Genomic DNA, 21,075 nt, shown 5'->3' on the forward strand with positions numbered 1-21,075 from the left:
GGTGGGTGGGGGTGGGGGTGATGGTGGTGGGAGTAGGTGTGGGGGTGGAGAGAGGTGGTGGGGGGTGGGGGGGTGTTGGAGTCTAAAGTAATAATGTAAAGTATAAACTTATTATCTGAAAAGTTTTCCCCACCGAGCTGTCGTAAACACCATGTTGTCAACACAAGTGTCCAAAAGAGGCTCCTGGCACACTAGTGATACTGATGTTTTGTTTTTTCCTTCGTCAGGTAGAACTATGGAGGAGGTGAACATGACGTCATCAGTGGTGGGGCCTCAGAACATGACGATGACCACAACGGCGGAGTCTATCAGCGCCCTCTCCACCCCCAGTCCCTCCACCACCGCCGCCTCCCTCACCACCACACACGTCGCCTTCTTCACCACCTTCCTCAGCACCCTCACCCCTACCATCACCACAGACGCCCTGACACCAGAGTCTAACCTCACCAACATTACTGGAGGTGGTGACGACGGGGGCCACCTGAAGCCCCACAGCATGACGATGATAGTGGTGATGACGGTGATCTACATCCTCATCACCATCACGGGGGTAGTGGGTAACGTGGCCACCTGTGTCGTCATCGTCAGGAACCGCATCATGCACACGGCCACCAACTACTACCTCTTCAGTATGGCCATCAGCGACCTCCTCCTGCTGTCCTTCGGTATGCCGGACGATATCTACCTGCTGTGGTGGGGCCAACCGTACATATTCGGGGAGGAGTTCTGCTTCATCAGAGGCTTCACGGCCGAGATCTCCACCAACGCGACCATCCTGACCATCGCGGCGTTCACTGTGGAGCGCTACATTGGTATCTGTCACCCACTACGCTCCCACACCATGTCACAACTCGGTCGGGTCATCCGCTTCATCGCCGTCATCTGGGTGGTGGCCACAGCCTGCGCCGTTCCCATCGCTATCCAGTACGGCATCGTGTACGAGGAGACGCCAGACGGCAAACAGGACCCCAGCACCGCCTCCTGCCTCATGAAGAAACGGATTGCCCTCGTCTTCGAAATATCATCGGTGTTGTTCTTCGTGGCGCCCATGTTGTTGATCATGGTGCTGTACGTGTGTATCGCCGTGCAGCTCAAGAAGTCGACCCGTATGGCCCGCTCTGTGCCCTCCATCGGCTCCCACAACTACTCCTCCACCAACGACGGCTCCAGGAACAAGGCGGTGATCAAGATGCTAGGTGAGTACCTCTCCTACCTCACCTGCAGTACCTTGGTTCTGACGCTGTAACCTACACACATACACACACACACACTCTTCCCCTTCCACCTCCCTTTGTTATATTCTTCCTCCTACTCTTCCTTCTCCTCTTCCTCCTATTCTTCCTTCTCTTCCACCTACTCTTCTTCCTTTTTCTTTTTCATCTTCTTTCCCCATTCTACCTGCTAGCCTTCGTCTACTCTTCCTAAGCTCCTTCTATCCCTCCTTTTCCTCTCTACCTGTACTCCTCCTACTCCTCCTCTTTCCATGCTTCCTACTTCCTCTACCAAAGCTTACGGGAGAGTTTAAGTGTCTCGTAACTTAAGTATAAAAAAGAAACGGCCCCACCTCTCTCTCTCTCTCTTTCTCTCTCTCTCTTTCTCTCTCTCTCTCTCTCAGCGGAAATTAAACCATCCCTAATAATCACCTTAACCTTCACCACTTTAAGGGGTCGATAACCTTTCACACGGAGAAGAAGAGACCACGGGAATAAGTCCGATACCACATCCCTAATTAATCTCAGCCCCTGAAGAAAGTTAATGGATAATATTGTCAAAACACGAAACGGAATATAATTTGGATCCCGATGTCATTTCTCCGTTGCCCTCCCGCCTCAAGTCACACCCTATATTGGAATTAAACTTAAGTACAGAATGGATACCCGTGCGAAGATAAGCATTGTTATAGTCAGTAAGTCCTCTAGAAGCTCACGTCGGGGATTATACATACGATACATCAGACGTAAGGATGATGAGTCGAGTAAAGAAGAGATGGAATAATCGCCGGTTAATAAACAATCGTGTAAGGAAGAGGAAAATGATAAATATCGGTCTGATGAAAGGATACAAATGTTAATTAATATTAAAGAAATGGCCCCACAAAGACAAGGGTCAATAATCACCAACTAGGCACAGACAAAAGGTGTAGTTAACTCTGGAGACTGTTTGTTTGTAGATCATCTGATACACAAATCTAAATTTATTATAACGTCAAGCGGGAAGAACCAACACCCACCTATAATATAAAATCCCACAGGCAAGTAAATTACGTCTACTCCCACAGTCCCGTGATTAACGTCTAATCCCACAGCCCCGAAAACGACGTTCAATCCCACAGCCCCGAAAACGACGTTCAATCCTACAGACCCGTCAAGGAGGTCATGGCAGACATCTCTCTCTCTGACCTTAACCTCCATCGTTCTTTCTGTGTTGTATTTGATTTGTTCAGTACCGGCTTGGGTATATATTGTGGGTCACTGGTGATGCCGGCGACGACTCTACTGAAAACGATATTATCTTCAACACGAGTCAAGGTTCTGAGAGCAGTGAAGCGAGTCACACTTCAGAAGATGCCCCTGATGACAAAACACAAGATCAAGGTGACTCTACTATCCCCGCACAGTCTGGCACCAGTTTTCCCGCACAGTCTGGCGTCACTCACTCTCAGAAGTGGCCAAGACGAGAGAAAGAGAGAGAGAGAGAGAGAGAGAGAGAGAGAGAGAGAGAGAGAGAGAGAGAGAGAGAGAGAGAGAGAGAGAGGTGTCACGGTTGCTATTTTTATTAACAGGTTTACAGCACAATAAATATCTGTGTAAAATACCCACTATTATATGTTACAGTAAAAAAAAATATATAGTATATGGAAAGAGCAATAATGGATCCTTTTTTTTTTATCAAATTTAGGAGTATTATTTTTTTATATGAGATATTTGTAAAGGAAATTTTCCATGTTTTTGGTACATAGATTTTGGATGATAGCAAATCATGATTGTTTTCTTTAAACCCTTTGGAAAATTTTAGCGACAGAAGCTAATGGCAGTGGGTAATGACAGTAATTAATGACAGTAGGTAATGACAGAGGGTAATGACATAGCTAATGACAGTAGAGTGAATGGTGCCTAGGTGCAAATTACTCTAGAGTGTGTTTCACCACCAGGCACCGTGCACTGTAGAGCTCAGCCCACCTAGAGTGGTTGATGCCTCCTACACCGTCCTAAAGGGCATCAAGCCTCTGGGTAGTTCCGCCAACCTATTGACGATGGAAGTGTTCTGTATTGGAGAAAAAAATCGTTGGTATTATCGTACACTTAGCAGTAACGTGATGTGTTCAGTATTTTTTTCTTCGGTGATTAAATAACTGATTTATCTTTATTTTTGTTTAAATCAGTCAATCATTCAATCAGTATTGGTATTCATAGAGCTGACAGACGTATCATAAAAAAGCAAAACAAAAAACAAATAAGATAAAATATAATGCAATCTGAGGCAAACCGACAATAACATAAGCAAAGATCGATTTTTTATTTTCTGCTAAATTATCGTTTCAGAAATAATTAACTCAACACTTACGATAAATATTAAATATGAATAGATTGAACAATTCACGTCTCCAATGTATAAAACAGAATAAAATGATCGATAAACAAAGAAATAGAGTTACCAGATACGAACTAGGTCAACAAAACGATCAAAGAGAGAGGGTATTTGTTTAGTGTCCAGGCAGCGGTGGGAGGGAGAGGTGTTTCGGTGGTGGTGGTGGTGGTGAACCTGGGAGTCATTGTGTGTGTTCCGTGATCTGAAGGTGTTTTTAAGCCATGAACCGTTAGTGCTTGTGAACCCTGAACCACTAGTGCTTACGGAACTCTATTTATAAACTGCTGTGAATCTTTTGACTATGGCTTCACCCAGATGTGCAAAAAGTGTCGAAGTTTTGTGGGTTTGTTTCACGCGTCCCGAACACCACGCTTCGAACACTTTGTCTGAGAGGTGAGTTTATATACGGGGAAAAATGTACCTTATTATTATTATTATTATTGGTATTATTATTTGTTATTGTTGTAAATCATTATTATATTTGGGGGGATAATTTCCGATTTTTTTATTTGGTCAATATTGAATTTATTTTTTGGTATGGTTATATTTTAAGACGTTTGTGCCAAGATAAACGTAAGATTTTTGGAGCTTTAAGACCTTGAATAATAGGATTAAGACCTTAAAGACTAGAGTAAGAGCTTAAAGACTAGAGTAAGACCTTAAAGACTAGAGTAAGAGTTTAAAGAATAGAGTAAGAGTTTAAAGAATAGAGTAAGAGCTTAAAGACTAGAGTAAGAGTTTAAAGACTAGAGTAAGAGTTTAAAGAATAGAGTAAGAGTTTAAAGACTAGAGTAAGAGTTTAAAGACTAGAGTAAGACCTTAAAGACTAGAGTAAGAGTTTAAAGACTAGAGTAAGAGTTTAAAGACGAGAGTAAGACGTCAAAGAGTAAACTTAAGACAGGTTATACAAGACTCTACATACAGACTGACAGTACACGTAACAAGCAGATATCTCAGTGTGTTTGTGTACCTCTGTAATATGTATTCTTGATATGTATACATTATATATCATGTATTCTGTTTGATGTGTGATGTATAATGATAATAGAAGAATTTTATACAAGTTAATAATATGTTCGTTGTCACTCACTCTCTCTCACTTTCTCTCAATAGCAATAATAACCCTCCCTCCCTCTCTCTCAGTGGCGGTGGTGATCGCGTTCTTCGTGTGTTTTGCTCCACACCAGGCCCAGCGTCTGGTGGCGGTACACGGCGACCCTTCCAATCCCTTCACCCAGAAGCTGTTTAACGTTCTGCACAACATCTCTGGCATCTCCTACTACATCTCAACTTGTGTCAACCCAATACTCTACCACATCATGAGTAACCGCTTCAGACAGGCTCTTAAGGTAGGTCTTGGTTGTATGTGTGTGTGTGTAGGTGTGGTTGAGGTTGTGTGGTTAGATGTGGTGGTTGGTGTCATAGTTGTTATTGTTGGTATGATAATACGAATGTTTGTGGTTGTTTTTTGGTTGGAATAGATACTCGTGTGTGTGGTTATAATGGTTGGGTGGGGTGTGGATGTTGTGTCGGCTTAGATTGGATGGATATATGAGTGATAGGGGTTGGGTTTAAACGGGACTGCCCAGTTTCCTCCATTCTTATCTTCTTATGTATGTGTTCATGTGTGTTTTTGTTTGCATGTGTATGTTTCTATGAGTGTGTGTACGTGTGTGTATTTGTATGTATATATTACTTCTATATGTATACAGTATATTATGTATATCCATGTATTAGTACCAACGAAGTAACCCCACCTATATCCACATATAATTGTATACATATATCTCTATGTATAGCATTTATATCTTCCATAATACATAACTCACCCATATGTATGAATGTATAATCCATCAGCGTATACATATATAAACCAATTAGCTCTTCTTAATCACCCCCAAAATATCACTGCGTAACTCCACACTCTGATTAACAACAGAATTTTTAGCTCCAATGAAACCAATGTGTGTTTTTTAACTCTTCTTGCGGCTTTCACCTCTCCCTTGTTTACGGATCGAGTTATTGATGTATATTTTTTAGCTCATTATGTCTGTTCCGGGTTATTCACCTACATTAGTTAGCTGGAGTGTTTTTTTTTTTTTTAACTCTAAGCCTTGGTAATGTATGTTTTGTGTGTGTGTGTGTGAGAGAGAGAGAGAGAGAGAGAGAGAGAGAGAGAGAGAGAGAGAGAGAGAGATTCACATTACCATTGTAGAGCGTCATGAAAGATAATAATCATATAATTACCAGGGTGATCGAGAAGTCCCTGTGCACCTATGATTCATTAACACTATAGTTATTTATCTATGTTCTTATACTCAGGTGCACAGGGACTTTACGATCAACCTTCACAGTGGGTCGATGACACCACATATTACTGTTATCACTGCCACCACTACTATCATAACTACCACCACAACCCCCAACCCCCCACCACCCCACACCCCACCATCCCCAACCAACCACCACACCATCCCCACCACCAACCCACCACACCACCCCAACCAACCAACCACCACTAACCCCACCAACCACCAACCACACCCCCACCACCACCACCACTCACACCACCACCACCACCACCACTTACCACCCCACCACCACCACTCCACCACTTCACTCCCCACCACCACCACTTTACCACTCCCCACCACCACCACTACCCCCACCACCACCACTACTACTACTCCCCCACCACCACCACTACTTTACCCCACCACCACCAATTTTTCACCACTACTCCCCACCACCACCACTACTACTACCCCACACCACTACTACCACTACTACCAGTAACCCCACCGCACCACCACCCACCTTCCCCCCACACCCACCCCACACCTCCTCTCCCACCACCACTACACTGAGGGCCTCCGCTAAAAGCACTTGACTCCTTAAGTGGCTTTCATCGTCTCTCTGTGTCCTGGTTGATCGGTTTTACTCCACCAGGAGATGAGGCAAATTTTTCCCACGATTAAAAGCAAATTGAGATAAATTTTCCCTCACAAAAGAAGGAGAGGGTAGAGACTCATACCGCCCCCCCCCTTCCCCCTATTGTGCATTTTATATGATAAATACGTGACCTGACCTAACCTAAACTGATCTGGCTCTGATCTGACCTGACCTATCTTAACCTAAACTGATTTGCACTGACCAACTTGACCTGATCTAACCTAAACTGATCTGGCTCTGACCTGACCTGACCTGACCTGACCTGACCTGACCTGACCTAACCTAAACTGATCTGGCTCTGACCTGACCTGACCTCCCTCCTCACTGGGGTTAATTGCTCTACCTATGTTATTGTCTTACATTATTATATCCATCAAAATATATAGACTTGCCTTTATCGAACAAATAAATAATTACTCGAGTTCTTTCATGGTAAAAATAAATCGATTAATAACTATACCACGAGAGCCATTTATTAGGTGACCCGTGGGATTTTTTTTTTGTTCACTGATCATAATTCATTGTTTCACTCTCTTTTGTTCGATATACTTTTGTTCATATACCGTTGAACGAAGTCATATTTAACGTATTTTGTGAGTGTACTTTGTTTAATACTTGTCGTTGATTGGTTTATTCAAGTTAGGTCAGGTTGGGTTAGGTTAGGTTGGTTTGGTTTGGGTTAGATTAGGTTGGGTTGGGTTAGGTTAGGTTAAGTTAGAGTCAGAGAGTCGAGGGGAAAATGCTAGTTGTCTTGTGAAGTCTAAAGGCGAATTTATTTTCCTGTTTTCTGGATCCAGTTATCGGCAACTCTTGTTGGGGTGTCAGATGGTGTAATGTCAGAAAGAAAGGTATGGGATAGAGTGTGCTTATGGGAAAGAGGACGGAAAGGATTGTATGTGACGAGAGGGAGTGTTTGTGTGGGGGTGAGGGTGTGGAAGAAGGAATAGGGAGGGGGCTTGTTTGAACAGTATGTGTATAACAATAACATCAAACAACAATAATAACAACAATAACACTAATAACACTATCAATAACAACAATAACACTCTCAATAACAAACACCAATCACTTAAACACACTACTAAGTACACGCATCGCTAGATCTTAGATTCAATTTACGACCGAAACTGTTCCCCTAAGGCCCAACTATCATCTACAGGAATGAAACACTCCCTGAAAACCTAAGCAAATAACAAAACACAATCAAGTAACCTTATTAACTCAGGTGATAGGCCTACCGATATACCTGTGTATTCTTCAGGTTAATGAGATTTGTTTTAATGCTTTCATTTAGTGATTGGTGAATTTTGATACAGGTGTGAGCTCAGGTGGGAATGATTTGTATGGTGGGGTTTTAATCTGTGGATCTTGGTGGGGGAGTAGAAGAGGAGGAGGAGAAATTTAGGGTAGGAAGGGAGGAGGGAGGGTGGGGCGGGAGGAGGAGGTGGGGTGGGAGGAGGAGGAAGGGAGTAAGGAAGAGGAGGAGGGGGGTAGAGGAGGAGGAGGAAGGGGAAGGGGTAAAGGAAGAGGAGGAGGAGGAGGGAATCAGTCGAGTAGGTAATATTGATAGTAATTGTTCTGGTATGACTGTCTGTGTCTAGTTCTGGTATTACTGTCTGTGTTACAGTCTGTCTCTTCACCTTTACCTGTCTCTTTCTCTCTTTCTGTCTCTCTTCCTTTCTGCCTATCTGTCTCTTTATGTCTGTCATTCTATCTATTTCAAGCCTTTCCTGTCTGTTTCTTACATTCTACCTACCTTCTTCTGTCTACTCTGTCTGTCTCATTACCCCTCCCCCCTCAGTCCGTCTCATTACCCCTCCCCCCTCTGTCTGTCTCATTACCCCTCCCCCCTCAGTCCACGTAACGCAGGTGTTGGGTAAAATCCTTAATCTCAGCTTAGTAAACAAAGAGCCGCCATCTTCCCCCAGCTGATCTCGCTACTTCACGTATATTCTCGGATTTTCTCGTTTTTTCTTCCCCAAATTAAACCAAAAATATAACAATGCATTTAAAAAAAAAATTCTCGACATTGTTTTTAAAAGATACGAGTAAATATATTTCACCTGGTGAGTAAATCTATATCATTTAGGGAATTAGTTGACTCATATAAAAAAAATTCACGAGGAAGTTTGTAAATTGAGAAATATGATTTAGGTAGAAGAACTAACGTGAGAGAGAGAGAGAGAGAGAGAGAGAGAGAGAGAGAGAGAGAGAGAGACTAGCTTGTTTATTCCACAAGCAGTAACTGATTTGTAGAGTGACGTCATTGCCGCAAATTGAAATTCCTCCTCCGTAAAGAGAAAGTTACTAGTTTCTCGAGGACGCTTTCAGAAAGTTTTGACCACCACTGGCAGACATCCTCGTCCACTCTCAGCCTCAGTGGTGCTTTATTTATCTTATTTTCTATAATTGTTTATTTATATAGATGTTTTAATGACTCTCAGAATACATCCTCTGCTTTCTCTCTCTTCTTTCTCTTCTCTCCCGTTTTTCCTATCTCCTCAATCCCTCTCGCTCTTTCCTCTTTCTTTCTACTCATCCTCTCTCTCTCTCCTTCCCTTCCTCCCTCTCTGTCTCCTTCCTCCTTCCCTCTCCCTCCCTCATCCCCCTCCCCTCTCTTTATCACCACCCCTCTCTCTTTCCCCCGCCTCACCCCCTCTGCCAGCCAATAAATGCATGCAGACGTCTTATACACGGGGATTTTTGAGTGTGTGTGTGTGTGTGTGTGTGTGTGTGTGTGTGTGTGTGTGTGTGTGTGTCAGGGAATCACAGGCTAATGTACTTAACTCACTAATATCTTCCTTATTCACCCTCTTATCTCATTATTCTCCTTTGTCTCCTTCCCTCTTTAACATCATTATGCTTCACCTAAGCTTCTTACGTATTTACACCAATCACAGGCGTTATCTTCACCGGGTTAGGTTAGGTTATCTGCACCGAGTCACACTCTTATACATTGTACACTATATCCAGTTCACCTTTAACCCCATTATAAATGTCAACTTTCATATATACGGGTCTTTGTGTCTGTGTACAAGCGACCTGGTATAGGCAGCCTCACTAAATTGCCCGGTTTTTATTGGCTAGTTCCCTCCTTTGTACCAGTTAATGGAACAAACGTGAGCTAAGTCATGTGGGAGTTTGTGCCAGTTAGTGCCAGTTTGTACCCCCCTCGTGTAAGCTGTGTGACAACATGTGTGGCAAGACTAAATGAACGTTTTGTTTCGGTCTGTTGGGGGTAAATATTTTATAAACAACCTATCGTGAAAAAATTACCTCCCTGCCTTCATAATAGTGTTGCTAGTTTGTCGTGCACTGTGAGATACTTTAATCGTGGCTGTTTTTAATTGGTTACAGATAAGAGTCATTAAAGTGGATCGAATTACCAGGTTATTAGTCCATCAATATCAACTCAATACCGTCTTAGCCTCCTACTCTTCTTCCTGCTCCTCTCTTCTCCTCCTCCTCCTCTTTTTTCCTTCTTCCTTCTTCCTCTTCCTCTTCCTCTTCCTTTTCCTCTTCCTCCTCCTCCTCAAGCAGGCCACAAACCCCTCACCATCATAATCATAAACATCAGCAGCCACACACACACACACACACACACACACGCGTGAATTACAATTATTAAAAGGAATAATTTACGAACCTTTCCTTAACGATAGAGAGTTAAGTGAGAGAGGTGAGGAAGATAGAGAGTTAAGTGAGAGAGATGAGGAAGATAGAGAGTTAAGTGAGAGAGATGAGGAAGATGTCTACCAGCTGAGTCATTATTCCTCACTGTTTGATTTTGTTGTTATTTGTTTTAAAGTTATACTCTATACCTTTGTCAGTTTGTGTGAATTGTTAGTACTTAGGTTTTAATAATTAGGTTCAAACGTGATATCTTGTGTGCGTCTCTCTCTCTCTCTCTCTCTCTCTCTCTCTCTCACTACATAACGTTAAATTGTTCTCTGAAATTCCTGTAGTATGTATTCAGCAACCTCAAATACTTACTGTTAGGTGGTGCATAAATAGATTCTCGGCTCATTAATTCCTATAGTACTACTTTGTTAACTTCCTTGGTGTAGAATTAACCGTAAAGACAAAATATTAAAGCTATTGTATTATCCTGACTTAACCGCTATAGAGTTTCATCATATGTTAAATGTATTCGTGAAAAAATACATTAATGTCTTTTTTGGTAAGTTAATTTTACTCCTGGATAATCTTGTAACTATCGGGTATAAGGAACACAATACCTGATGTAATTGGAATCGTTATAATATTAGATTCTATATAGGCACGATTCGATTATTTATTTATTTTTAACCGGGATTTTGAGGGCGTTCGGGTATATGCCGCGTGTTCGACTTGGGTGAACTTTCGTGGTGGGTTAGGTTAGGTTAGGATGAGTTTAAGTTGGGGATGGGTTAGTCTTTCCATCTATTTGTCTGTTTTGTGTCTGTCTGTTTATATGTCTATCTTTCACCCTCATCTTTTAACAGTACGTCTCTCTCTCTCTCTCTCTCTCTCTCATTTATTCCCTGTTATGCTCCCTACATTGTTTATCAAGCTCCCCTGATCATATATATTGGTTTTAATTATCGTTCAAATAAACTTTCTCTACTTCCTTTCTTTCTCTAGTGTGTGTGTGTGTGTGTGTGTGTGTGTGTGTGTGTGTGTGTAATTTGTAGTAATGGTATTCAGATAAATAGGCCCCAGTCCTCATTATGATTAGGGCCCTAGTCCTAGTAGGCCCCAATCCTATTGAATGCTAACCTGTGTTATCGATAATCTTGTTGGGCCTCAATCCTAATTGTTAAATTAGGTCAGGTCAGCGTAGTTAGGGGCCCATTAGGACTGGTGCTTGTGAGAACTTGAATTAGTAATACAGACTTGGTTGTTGTTATGTCACCTGAATAACCAGATATTTTTCTCTCGCGTCTACAGGTGACTCTGGAGAGCTGTTTTGGCGGGAGCCCTGGCGCTGGCGGAGGTAGGTGGCGCTCCCGCACCCAGTCCTCTCGCTCTCAACATACCCACACCCTTGAACTTACAGAGCAAACCTTTAACTCCGATTCCAACACCGCCCTCACAGCCTCCACCTCCACCAGGGACGCCCCCAGGGCCTCCAGGTCCGACAAGGGCCACAAGAAGACGCAGCACCTCATTCAGGCGTTTAATGGCGTGCATAGATCCAATAAACATAAGCTGGCGCTGCCCAAGGATGGGAGGAGCGGGGGACCCTCCACGAACAAGTTGCGGCCACTGTTTAAGGCTCGGTTTCGTCAAGCGGAAATCATCGAGAACCCGATCGATCTGTACGTGTCGACGACGGCGTCAACTGGAGCTCGTAAGAGGAGCCAGTCAGACAGTCTGTTGAGTGGTGGGTCGATCAGTAACTGTTCCATGACCAATATTGAGGAGGAGTTCACGAGGAAGGAGCTGTCGGAGGTGATGGGGAGGATGAAGAACATGGAGGTGTAGGTGTTGGCCGCCTCTCCTTCTGGAGAACATGAAGTTGTGTTTGTCGCCAGGGTTGACTCTCAAGTTCTCACAGACTCAGGTAGACTCTCCTTCTAACTCTGAGGACGAGACGTTGAACCATTAAGGCATCAGGTTTTTCCTTCTGGATTATATCACTTAATGATGTGTTTGATCGACCTTTTTGACAAATGGTTATCGTAGGGTCTTGGGGGTCATCATTCATAGCAACTGTCTTGTTGAGGATCTTTCATTATTTTTGGAGAATTGAACTGATAATCAACCCTACAGGTGAGGGCTGTATCAATATGGTCTCGTCTGATAGTTTCACAGTCTGGCGGCCATGAAATTCCCAGCCGTCAACTTTGCTGGGTCCATCCCTCCGCCAAGGTGTACAGTCAACGGTTACCCCCGAGCACGTTAGTGTGGATCGGTTTTAGAAACAAAATGAAAGTAATTGTTTATTTTTTAAAGTTATTTATTCATGCCACTGTGTTTGAGGGTGAGTGTTGACTGCACACCTTACGGTCACTCTTTCGATCCCGAGGCACTACCAGTCCACCCAGCTGTGAACTGGTACCTGACTGTACAAGTTGGGGAAGTAAAAGCTGTCGAGGGCAGTAGCGGTGCAGTCACACTCCCCCTAGCCGGCCGCCGTGCTCAGGGTACATTCTCTCCGAACTTGTAGTAAATATTGGAAATAGTTTTCACTTCCAACATTTTCTGTGACCAATATTTACCGTTAATAGAAAATAGGTAAATGGCAGATGTACAGGACCTTTTCCATCAGCCTGTATTATGGTTAGTTTGTTTGTATCTCTGGATGAGGGCCGTCCAGGTGAGAGATACTGTCTCTTAACTCTGGTTAGACTGAGGAGACAGTTGATTGTTTATTAGTTTGGGTTTTCTTGGTGGAAGTTGTCCCCCCACACAAGTCTCCCATCCTGGCCACAGCAGAGGTCGCTCCTTATCATCCTTCACCAACACTCAAGATATCCTTCAAGCCAAGACATGACGAGCGTAACGCGAATCCTCCTGAATCCTTCCCTTGGGATTAAATTCTTTAAAGGACTCTGACTCCACTACGTTTTTCTAATGTCGGGGACCAGATGCTAATTAATCCAGATGGTATATAACTAAAGAAATAATTATATAACTTATGTTTATTTAATGGATTATTTATGAGAATATATTAGCTTTAAAGATTATATTTAATCTACTTAACATATTTTTGTAATCAGTAATGAACAGCTGACGTATTATCGTAACAAATTATCGTATTCATGATAAAAAAATTTGAATTCTCAAAGTATCGTATATGCTACCTCCTCTTCCTCCTTCTCCTCCTATTTGTCCTCCTCCCATCCTCCCCCTTCCTCCTCCTCTCCCTCCTCCGCCTCCTCCTTCCTCCTCCTCTCCCTACTCCTCCTCCTCTTCCTACTCCTCCTCCTCCTCTCCATCTTCCCCCCTCCTCCCCCTCCTTCTCCCCCTCCTCCTCCTCCTCCTCGGGTCTAAACTTAATGGTCCTAATTATCAGCATGCCATTAATTAGCTTATTTACGGTACCAATTAACTTATGACATGACTTGACGTACATGGAACTAGTTAATCATTATGACTAATTTTTATCTATGACACTAATTAATCCAGGTACTAGGTAATTAAGTTACTAATTAGTCTAACGTTTAAAACACAAACTACTCACTTCCTGGATAGAAAACCACCTAATTTAACGCTAATGACCATAATTACCCAGATGTTGGATAAAACACAATGTTAATTAAGGTTTCTAATGGTCGTTATCTAGATTGTGGATATTTATAACTTAGAAGACTAATTAATTAAGTATTGGCTAATTATAAGTCACTGGATAACTCTTATAAAATTAATTACCGAGTTAAAAGATAAAATAATCCATCTTCGATACTAATTAAACCAATGATGGATAATTAGGACAGTAAATTATGCTTATGGCAGTACATAGACATTTATAATGCCCCAATAAGGGATAATTAGGACAGTAGACAAAGGTAATGACAGTAAGAACGTCATCAGTGGGAGCAGTTACGACCCTAATTGACGATTGTGACCGTAATTACCCGAGTGGAGATGTATTAAGCACGTGGTAATTACCCCCCTTCCCCCCATTTCTCTCTCTCCCCCATCCCCCCTCATCCCCACTCCTCTCCCCATCCCCTCACCCCTCCTCTCCCCCATCCCCTCACCCCCCTCCTCTCCCCATCCCCCTCACCCCATCTCTCCCCACATCCCCCCTCCCCCCCTCTTCCCCACTCCTCTCCCCCATCCCCTCCCCCTCCTCTCCCCATCCCCTCACCCCCACTCCTCTCCCCCATCCCCCCTCACCCTTGTATTAAAGAGACCAGCAGGACTCATTAGTTGTAGTTGAATGTGGGTGCGCCAAGTCCGTAGACTTGCTAGTGATAGATTAGTGAAGGTGTACAGTATTTTCGTTTATTAGTTATTTTACCTGTATCTTAATGCTTACCTTTAGAGTGTTAAAGTTACTGCAATTGTTAAATTAGATTAACTAAATTGGCATTAAATTGATTAGCATTCAAATTTCATAAAGACTTAGCTAAAAACTGACTTCCCTTCTTAGCATGGATATAATATCTAGATGATTAAATTTTTTCTCCTTTTCGTTCGCGATTTGATGTTTCGTATTGAATTTTTATTTTTTGTAGTTATGGAGAAAATTGGGATTGATATTTTGTGTTTGAAGATTTAAATTAGGGCGAGGGAGAGAGGGAGGGATGGGGAGATGGAGGGAGAGGGGGGGATGGAGGAAAGGATGGATGGATAAAGGGAAGGAGGAAGAAATGGAAAGGTGGAGGAAGGGACGGCTGGAGGGAGGGATGGAGAGGGGAAGGGAGGGAGAGTGAGGGACAGGGAAGGAGGGAAGGAGTATGAATATATGTGATGGAAGACAGGAATTGATGGAGAGTTGAGATGGCAGAGAGAGAGAGAGACGATAATGAATCAGTGAATCAAAGCAAAACCTCACTTGCTAAGATCTTCTCTGGGTGAGGCAATAACAAGACAATGATGAATTCACCATTTTGGAAAACACTGAGAGTAGACATCTCTGTTGGTAATGGCCACGAGGAGAGAGAATCTATAATTGCTAGTGGATCCTGCAGACTTATCGTGTGTGTGTGTGGTTAAAACGACTCTTACTTCTATGACCAGGGAACAGAGAGGTCATTTTGCCCTTCTCGAGTCTTAATTAATTAGGGATTGGAGTGTAACTTGGCTTAGTGACGAGAGATTAGGTCGGTTCCTTTGCTTCATTTGTCTCGTGATGGTTGAACTTACTCAGTGAAGCAATACTTGTACTCTCTCTTTGCTTCATTTGGGTTTAGATGGGTAACTTACTCAGTGAAGTAATACTTGTACAGGTTTTTGTGAGTGTGTGTGTGCCTGTGGTGGGAGGGGGAGGTAAGAGGTGATTAATTATGCTCTTTTAAAAAAACTAATTACTCTCACTCAGATCAAATACACAAGCTTAAAACAAAATTAATCACGTCAATTGAAAACTAATTACGACAATAGTGTGTGTCATTGTGTAATTCTTCTGTGTAATTTATATGGTAGATTCCGTGATAATATTTACAACTTGGTTTAATTATTAGCACTGTTCAAAGTTCTCTACTGTCGAATTACTGTTATCGTTTATAGGAGAGAAGGATGTACGGGAAATATAGATCCTGTAGGAGATGAGTCCTTGACCTTAAGGCTCCCCCTCCTGAACGTCACCATACCGGCGCGCCGTCAGGAGTATATCTGAGAGCCTCGACACCGTTTCCTTTGAGGTTCCCCCACGAGAGGAGAGGATCTGTAGGCAAAGATCTGCTGACGTCATTGCTCGAGGTTGGAATATTCACGGGTTGGCTCATAGGTGTCAGCCATGTGGGTTTGACGTCACGTATCACAAGGTGAGAACATATGCCATTATTCTCGCTGACACCAACTGTAGGAGCATCGAGGCTGCTATTATCCATAAACAACTTCGCTGTACTGGTCATGTTACCCGCATGGTCGACAGTAGACTGCCAAAGCAGCTACTTTTTACTGTCACCTAACAAATAGTAAACGTAACGCTGGCGGGCAACTGAAAAGGTATTAGGATAGTCTTAAGACAAACCTGAAAAAGTGACAACTCGATCCCCTCATCTGGGAGACGATTATTCCACACCGTAACGTTTGGAGGAGCACCACACGAGAAGGTTTCAATACTTTCCAGTTAGCCCGACTATAAACCGAGGCTGACAAGCGCCAACGCCGGAAAGACGCTGCTACCTCCCCTCCCGCACTAAATGCAAAATCTGTGAAAGACCCTGCCGGTCCCGTTTCGGCCTCTCGAGTCACCACTCAGAGCTCACAAACGAAGGTGACATCACTTAAACCTCATATCATTGTGTCATAGCTGGATGGTCGTCATACTCGATTCCGAAGGACAGCAAAGTAGTAGTGCGTATCTGTGTGTATATGTATGTGCATGTACGTTTCTTGTCTGTTAAGGTATGTATGTTTCTACCCGTTGTATGTGTGTGTGTGTGTGTGTGTGTGTGTGTGTGTGTGTGTGTGTGTGTGTGTGTGTGTGTGTGTGTGTGTGTCATTTTATCATTTAAGAAAGCACCTCCTAAAAGCTAGATTGCTTTTATCTTTCTTAAGGTGTTTTCATAGCCAAGAGCTCATCTCAGGTAAAAAGCTTAATTCATCTTCTGTTTTTCTGCCTTCTCTTACCTTCTGGGGACGACAGTTAAAAGCTTACTCGTTATTAATACAATTTATCTATTAATCGCTCACTTCTGTCTCAGTGGAGTGTTGGTGGTGTTACAGTTTATAGAGAGCAATACCTTTTTTCTTTTACTGGAATTATGGAATTTTTTTGTGGTATATTTTGACCTGGAATTACTGGTTTTAAGTGAGAGTTAGGGAGTTTTGAGCAAAAGTTAAGGAGTTTGGAACAAGAGTTAAGGAGTTTTGAGCAAAAGTTAAGGAGTTTAGAGCAGGAGTTAAAGAGTTATGAGCAAGAGTTACTTTGGTTGAGTGATAATTTTACTTAAGTCTTTTTGATCGGGGCTTATAAAGCATCATCAAAGGGTTAAACCATCATACTCAAAAGGGATAAACCATCATACTCAAAGGGTTAAACCATCATACTCAAAAGGGTTAAATATAAACAAGACTCAGTCATTTATAGCCTGCAACAGAGATCCATCTAGACATAACATAAATACAATATCAAATTAATATCCACAGGAGGTCATTTAACCCTATTGGAACCTCATATATATATCTGTTGACAAGTTCAGGGTAAGATTAGGTCTTCAGGTCTCAGGGGCTTCATCACTCTCATGGCCAGATTGATTTAATACTCCTGATCACTATTATGGAAGGAGGTGTTTGTGATGTTGATTGAGTGTGTCTGTCTGTCTGTCTGTCTGTCTGTCTGTCTGTCTGTCTTTTTTGCATTACCAGTAGGGCGATACACCAAAAAAAAAAAGACAAAAATAAAGAAAATCTATACCAAACGGGATAAACAGACAGAAATTAGAGACAGGAGACGACCTTAGCTCTGGTGAAGGTGACAGTGAGGGAAGATCTTTTATCTGTCACTAATTATACCTTATGAAGAGGCTCTAGATTTAAGATGCCCGAGGAAGCAGCGTCAACCACTCATACGATGCTGACAAAGTTTCCGCTGATCTAAGCATCACATCATAGAGTGTACAGTAAGTGGGGGGATGAATGAACTAATGGGATGTTAGATTTACCCACAAACGCTTTGAATCTGGCGACCAAATTTAACGTAAAATGGATTCCCTATGACACAAATTAATATTATATTGAAAGTTGATGTAGTATAAGCTATATTACTGACGTCTGCTACACACAGGTTATATAATAAACTCATTCCTATATTCCTGGATGTTTGTTGTCAGTTATATAATGTCCTCTATATAGTCTTTGATGTTCGGTAATTGATGTCTGCTATATGTGATATCCGGTATATGATGTCCGTTATATGTGTGATGTCCGGTATGTGATGTTTGATGTATAATATATGATGTCAGAAATCCCATATATGATTTCTGATGTCTGAAGTCCGGTATATTATTGTTTATGTCCGATATACGCTGTCAGATATCTTGTGTATTATAGTTATTTTAATTTAGTGGATTAGTTTGTTGATTCCCAATACTCACCACAGTGCTCTACCCCGCCTCTTTCCCTCTTCCCCCACCTCCCCTCCCTCCTTCCCCCACCTCCCCTCCCTCCTTCCCCCACCTCCCCTCTTACCCCCACCTACCCTCCCTCCTACCCCAACCTCCCCTCCCTCCTTCCCCCACCTCCCCTCCCTTTGACTGAAGAAACTTTAAACTTTTTCCCTCCTTGAAAACGGAAAATGAATCTTCTTGAGTTTTATGAATTTCTCCTTAATTCCTTCTCTTCCTTCAAACTCCTTATCTTCCTCATTTACTTCCCTCCTTTAACCTACTCCTCCTCTTCCCTCAAACTCCTTCTCTTCCTTATTTACTTCCCTCCTTCACTTTAAACACTAATGACGTATGAACAAAATCCGTCCAAAATAACCAGCTTTAGAGTATCGAATCCTCTTCATCCTCCTCCTCCTCCTCCTCTTCCTTCTCCTCCTCCTTTTCCTGCTCCTCCTCCTCTTCCTCCTCCTCTTTAGACGTTCATCTTTGGTTCGGTTCTTCAATGCCCTTCGCTTGTGTGGTTTTGAATCCCTCTGTGAATGGACGCGTGATCCTCTTTTGTTTTTGTTTTTTTACATAGTGATCCCTTCTTGATCTCCTGTCGTCTATTGTCCATTTTTAGGTCTTATTCTTGTTCTTATTCTTGTTCTTTATGTTCATCCACCTCTTCCTCACCCCTTCTCCCCCTCCCCCTTTCTCTCCTCCCCCTCCCCATTTCCTTAGGATTATTTGTTCGTCGTGAGTGGTGTTCAGAAACGCTTGTGGACGATGTGTGCTGAGAGTGATCGATGGCTTTTGGAAATTATAGGAAAAAACATAACTAACTATAAATTCAATGTTCCCTTAATGGAGACTTACCTTATTGTATCGATGTTTTCACTTTGTTTTGTCTTCCTCTGGGTAATTTGTCATGTGATAAAGATGTTATTAAAATGTCCCATAACTTTAGAGACATTGATATGATAATTAATTTAGGTATTTTAAGTGTTTATGTAGACCGTGTAGTGGTAGGTACTGTAGGTGTGTCAGTTTATGTATGATCGTAATATTTGCGTAATAAATTCCATGTAGCTTACACAAGGTACTCTTATTAGCCATCTACCTGTTGTAGGGCCCACCTGGTATAGGGCCCATCTGTTATAGAGCCCACCTGGTATAGGGCCTACCTGGTATAGGGCCCACCTGGTATAGGGCCCACCTGGTATAGGGCCCACCTGTTGTAGAACCCACCTGGTGTAGGAGTGAATTAATTTATTTTATCCATTTAAACGAATATAACATTATGCAGTCGAAGTTTATCAATATATTAATTAAAAACAACTCAAAGGTAACTATTAATCATCTATCCCATATTACTTACCAATGTTTAAATCTCTTGTTTCCTGCTTCCAACTTATTCATCCTGGGGTTAAAAAACAAAAAAAAACACCAAGAACTTTACCCCCCCCTCCCCCCTCGCCCCTGCTGCTGCTGCTCTAAGCCTCGTTAAGAAGTTACACACACACACACACATATGAGATAAACCTCTACACTCCCACTCCTTGCTGTGTAGGTCGTGTACATCCTGGGAATAAAAGGTTTATATGTCATAGCTGCCGGAGGAGAGGAATGAAGTGAACCAAGATTCTATTTTCTGCTGATGTGATTTAAGGAAATTATGATGAGGATATGAGGTGGTTCCCTAGGGTGTGATGGCTGGGCTTACTTACCCAACTGTGGCTCGAGGCACCTTGGGGACCTGATGTGGAGAGGGCTTGTGGGGGACCTGGGGGGGACCTGGAGATTTAGGGACTTGTTTGTTCTCTCTCTCTCTCTCTCTCTCTCTCTCAGTGAAGTCTCTTATTCCACCTAACTTAAGATAATCCTCTAGTGTTCATCTGTCTATGACTCACGACATGCATCTTCCTGTCAGGTCCCCAGGTCTTCAGGTCCCCAGGTCTTCAGGTCCCCAGGTCTTCAGGTCCCCAGGTCTTCAGGTCCCCAGGTCTTCAGGTCCCCAGGTCTTCAGGTCCCCAGGTCTTCCCCAGGTCTCAGGTCCCGAGGGTCTTCAGGTCCCCAGGTCTTCAGGTCCCCAGGTCTTCAGGTCCCCAGGTCCCTTGGGTCCAGGTCCCCAGGTCTCAGGTCTTCAGGTCCCCAGGGGTCCAGGCCTTCAGGTCCCCAGGTCTTCAGGTCCCCAGGTCTTCAGGTCCCCAGGTCTTCAGGTCCCCAGGTCTCAGGTCCCCAGGTCTTCAGGTCCCCAGGTCTCAGGTCCCCAGGTCTTCAGGTCCCCAGGTCTACAGGTCCCTTGGTCTACAGGTCTTATTCTAATCTATTTTTATTTTAAGTAATTTTGACGTAAGAATTTATTCCAAGTCGTTTTGATTATGACCAACTTGCGTGAAATTGTTCCATGCTGTCTCTCTCTGTCTGTCTGTCTCTCTCTGTCTGTCTGTCTCTCTCTGTCTGTCTGTCTCTCTCTGTCTGTCTGTCTCTCTTTCTGTCTGTCTGTCTGTCTCTATGAATTTTTACCTTCTACTGAGTTTTAATATAGATTATCGCCAATGTAGAAAGAAGGTGGGCGTACGTTCGTCCGTCGTAAGTTGGCGTAAGTACACCTGGCGTAGGAAGAGGGTGTAAGTTCGTCTGGCGTAGGAAGTGGTTGTAAGTTCGTCTGGCGTAGGAAGTGGTTGTAAGTTCGTCTGGCGTAGGAAGTGGGCGTAGGAAGTGAGCTTAAGTTCGTCTGGCGTAAGAAGTGGGTGTAAGTTCGTCTGGTGTAGCTTCCATCACCAAGTCATCAGAAATAACACGTTTATTTGAAAACTTATTTTAAATTAACGTATTTATCTAA

The 21,075-nt window shown here is 42.9% G+C and overlaps 1 protein-coding gene across 1 annotated transcript in view; it reads left to right on the plus strand.

Annotated features, from left to right (window-relative positions):
* The first annotated feature begins 239 nt into the window (after window positions 1-239).
* Window positions 240-21,075, plus strand: part of LOC121857014 (pyrokinin-1 receptor-like) — a 28,839-nt gene continuing 8,003 nt past the window's right edge. The window contains exons 1-3 of the mRNA XM_042352822.1: window positions 240-1,196; window positions 4,732-4,937; window positions 11,470-11,515. Coding sequence (XP_042208756.1) covers window positions 251-1,196; window positions 4,732-4,937; window positions 11,470-11,515 — 1,198 coding nt within the window. The 5' untranslated portion in view covers window positions 240-250. The remainder of the gene's footprint in view (window positions 1,197-4,731; window positions 4,938-11,469; window positions 11,516-21,075) is intronic.

Source organism: Homarus americanus, unplaced genomic scaffold, assembly GCF_018991925.1.
Source record: "Homarus americanus isolate GMGI-L3 unplaced genomic scaffold, GMGI_Hamer_2.0 scaffold44060, whole genome shotgun sequence".
Classification (NCBI taxonomy): domain Eukaryota; kingdom Metazoa; phylum Arthropoda; class Malacostraca; order Decapoda; family Nephropidae; genus Homarus; species Homarus americanus.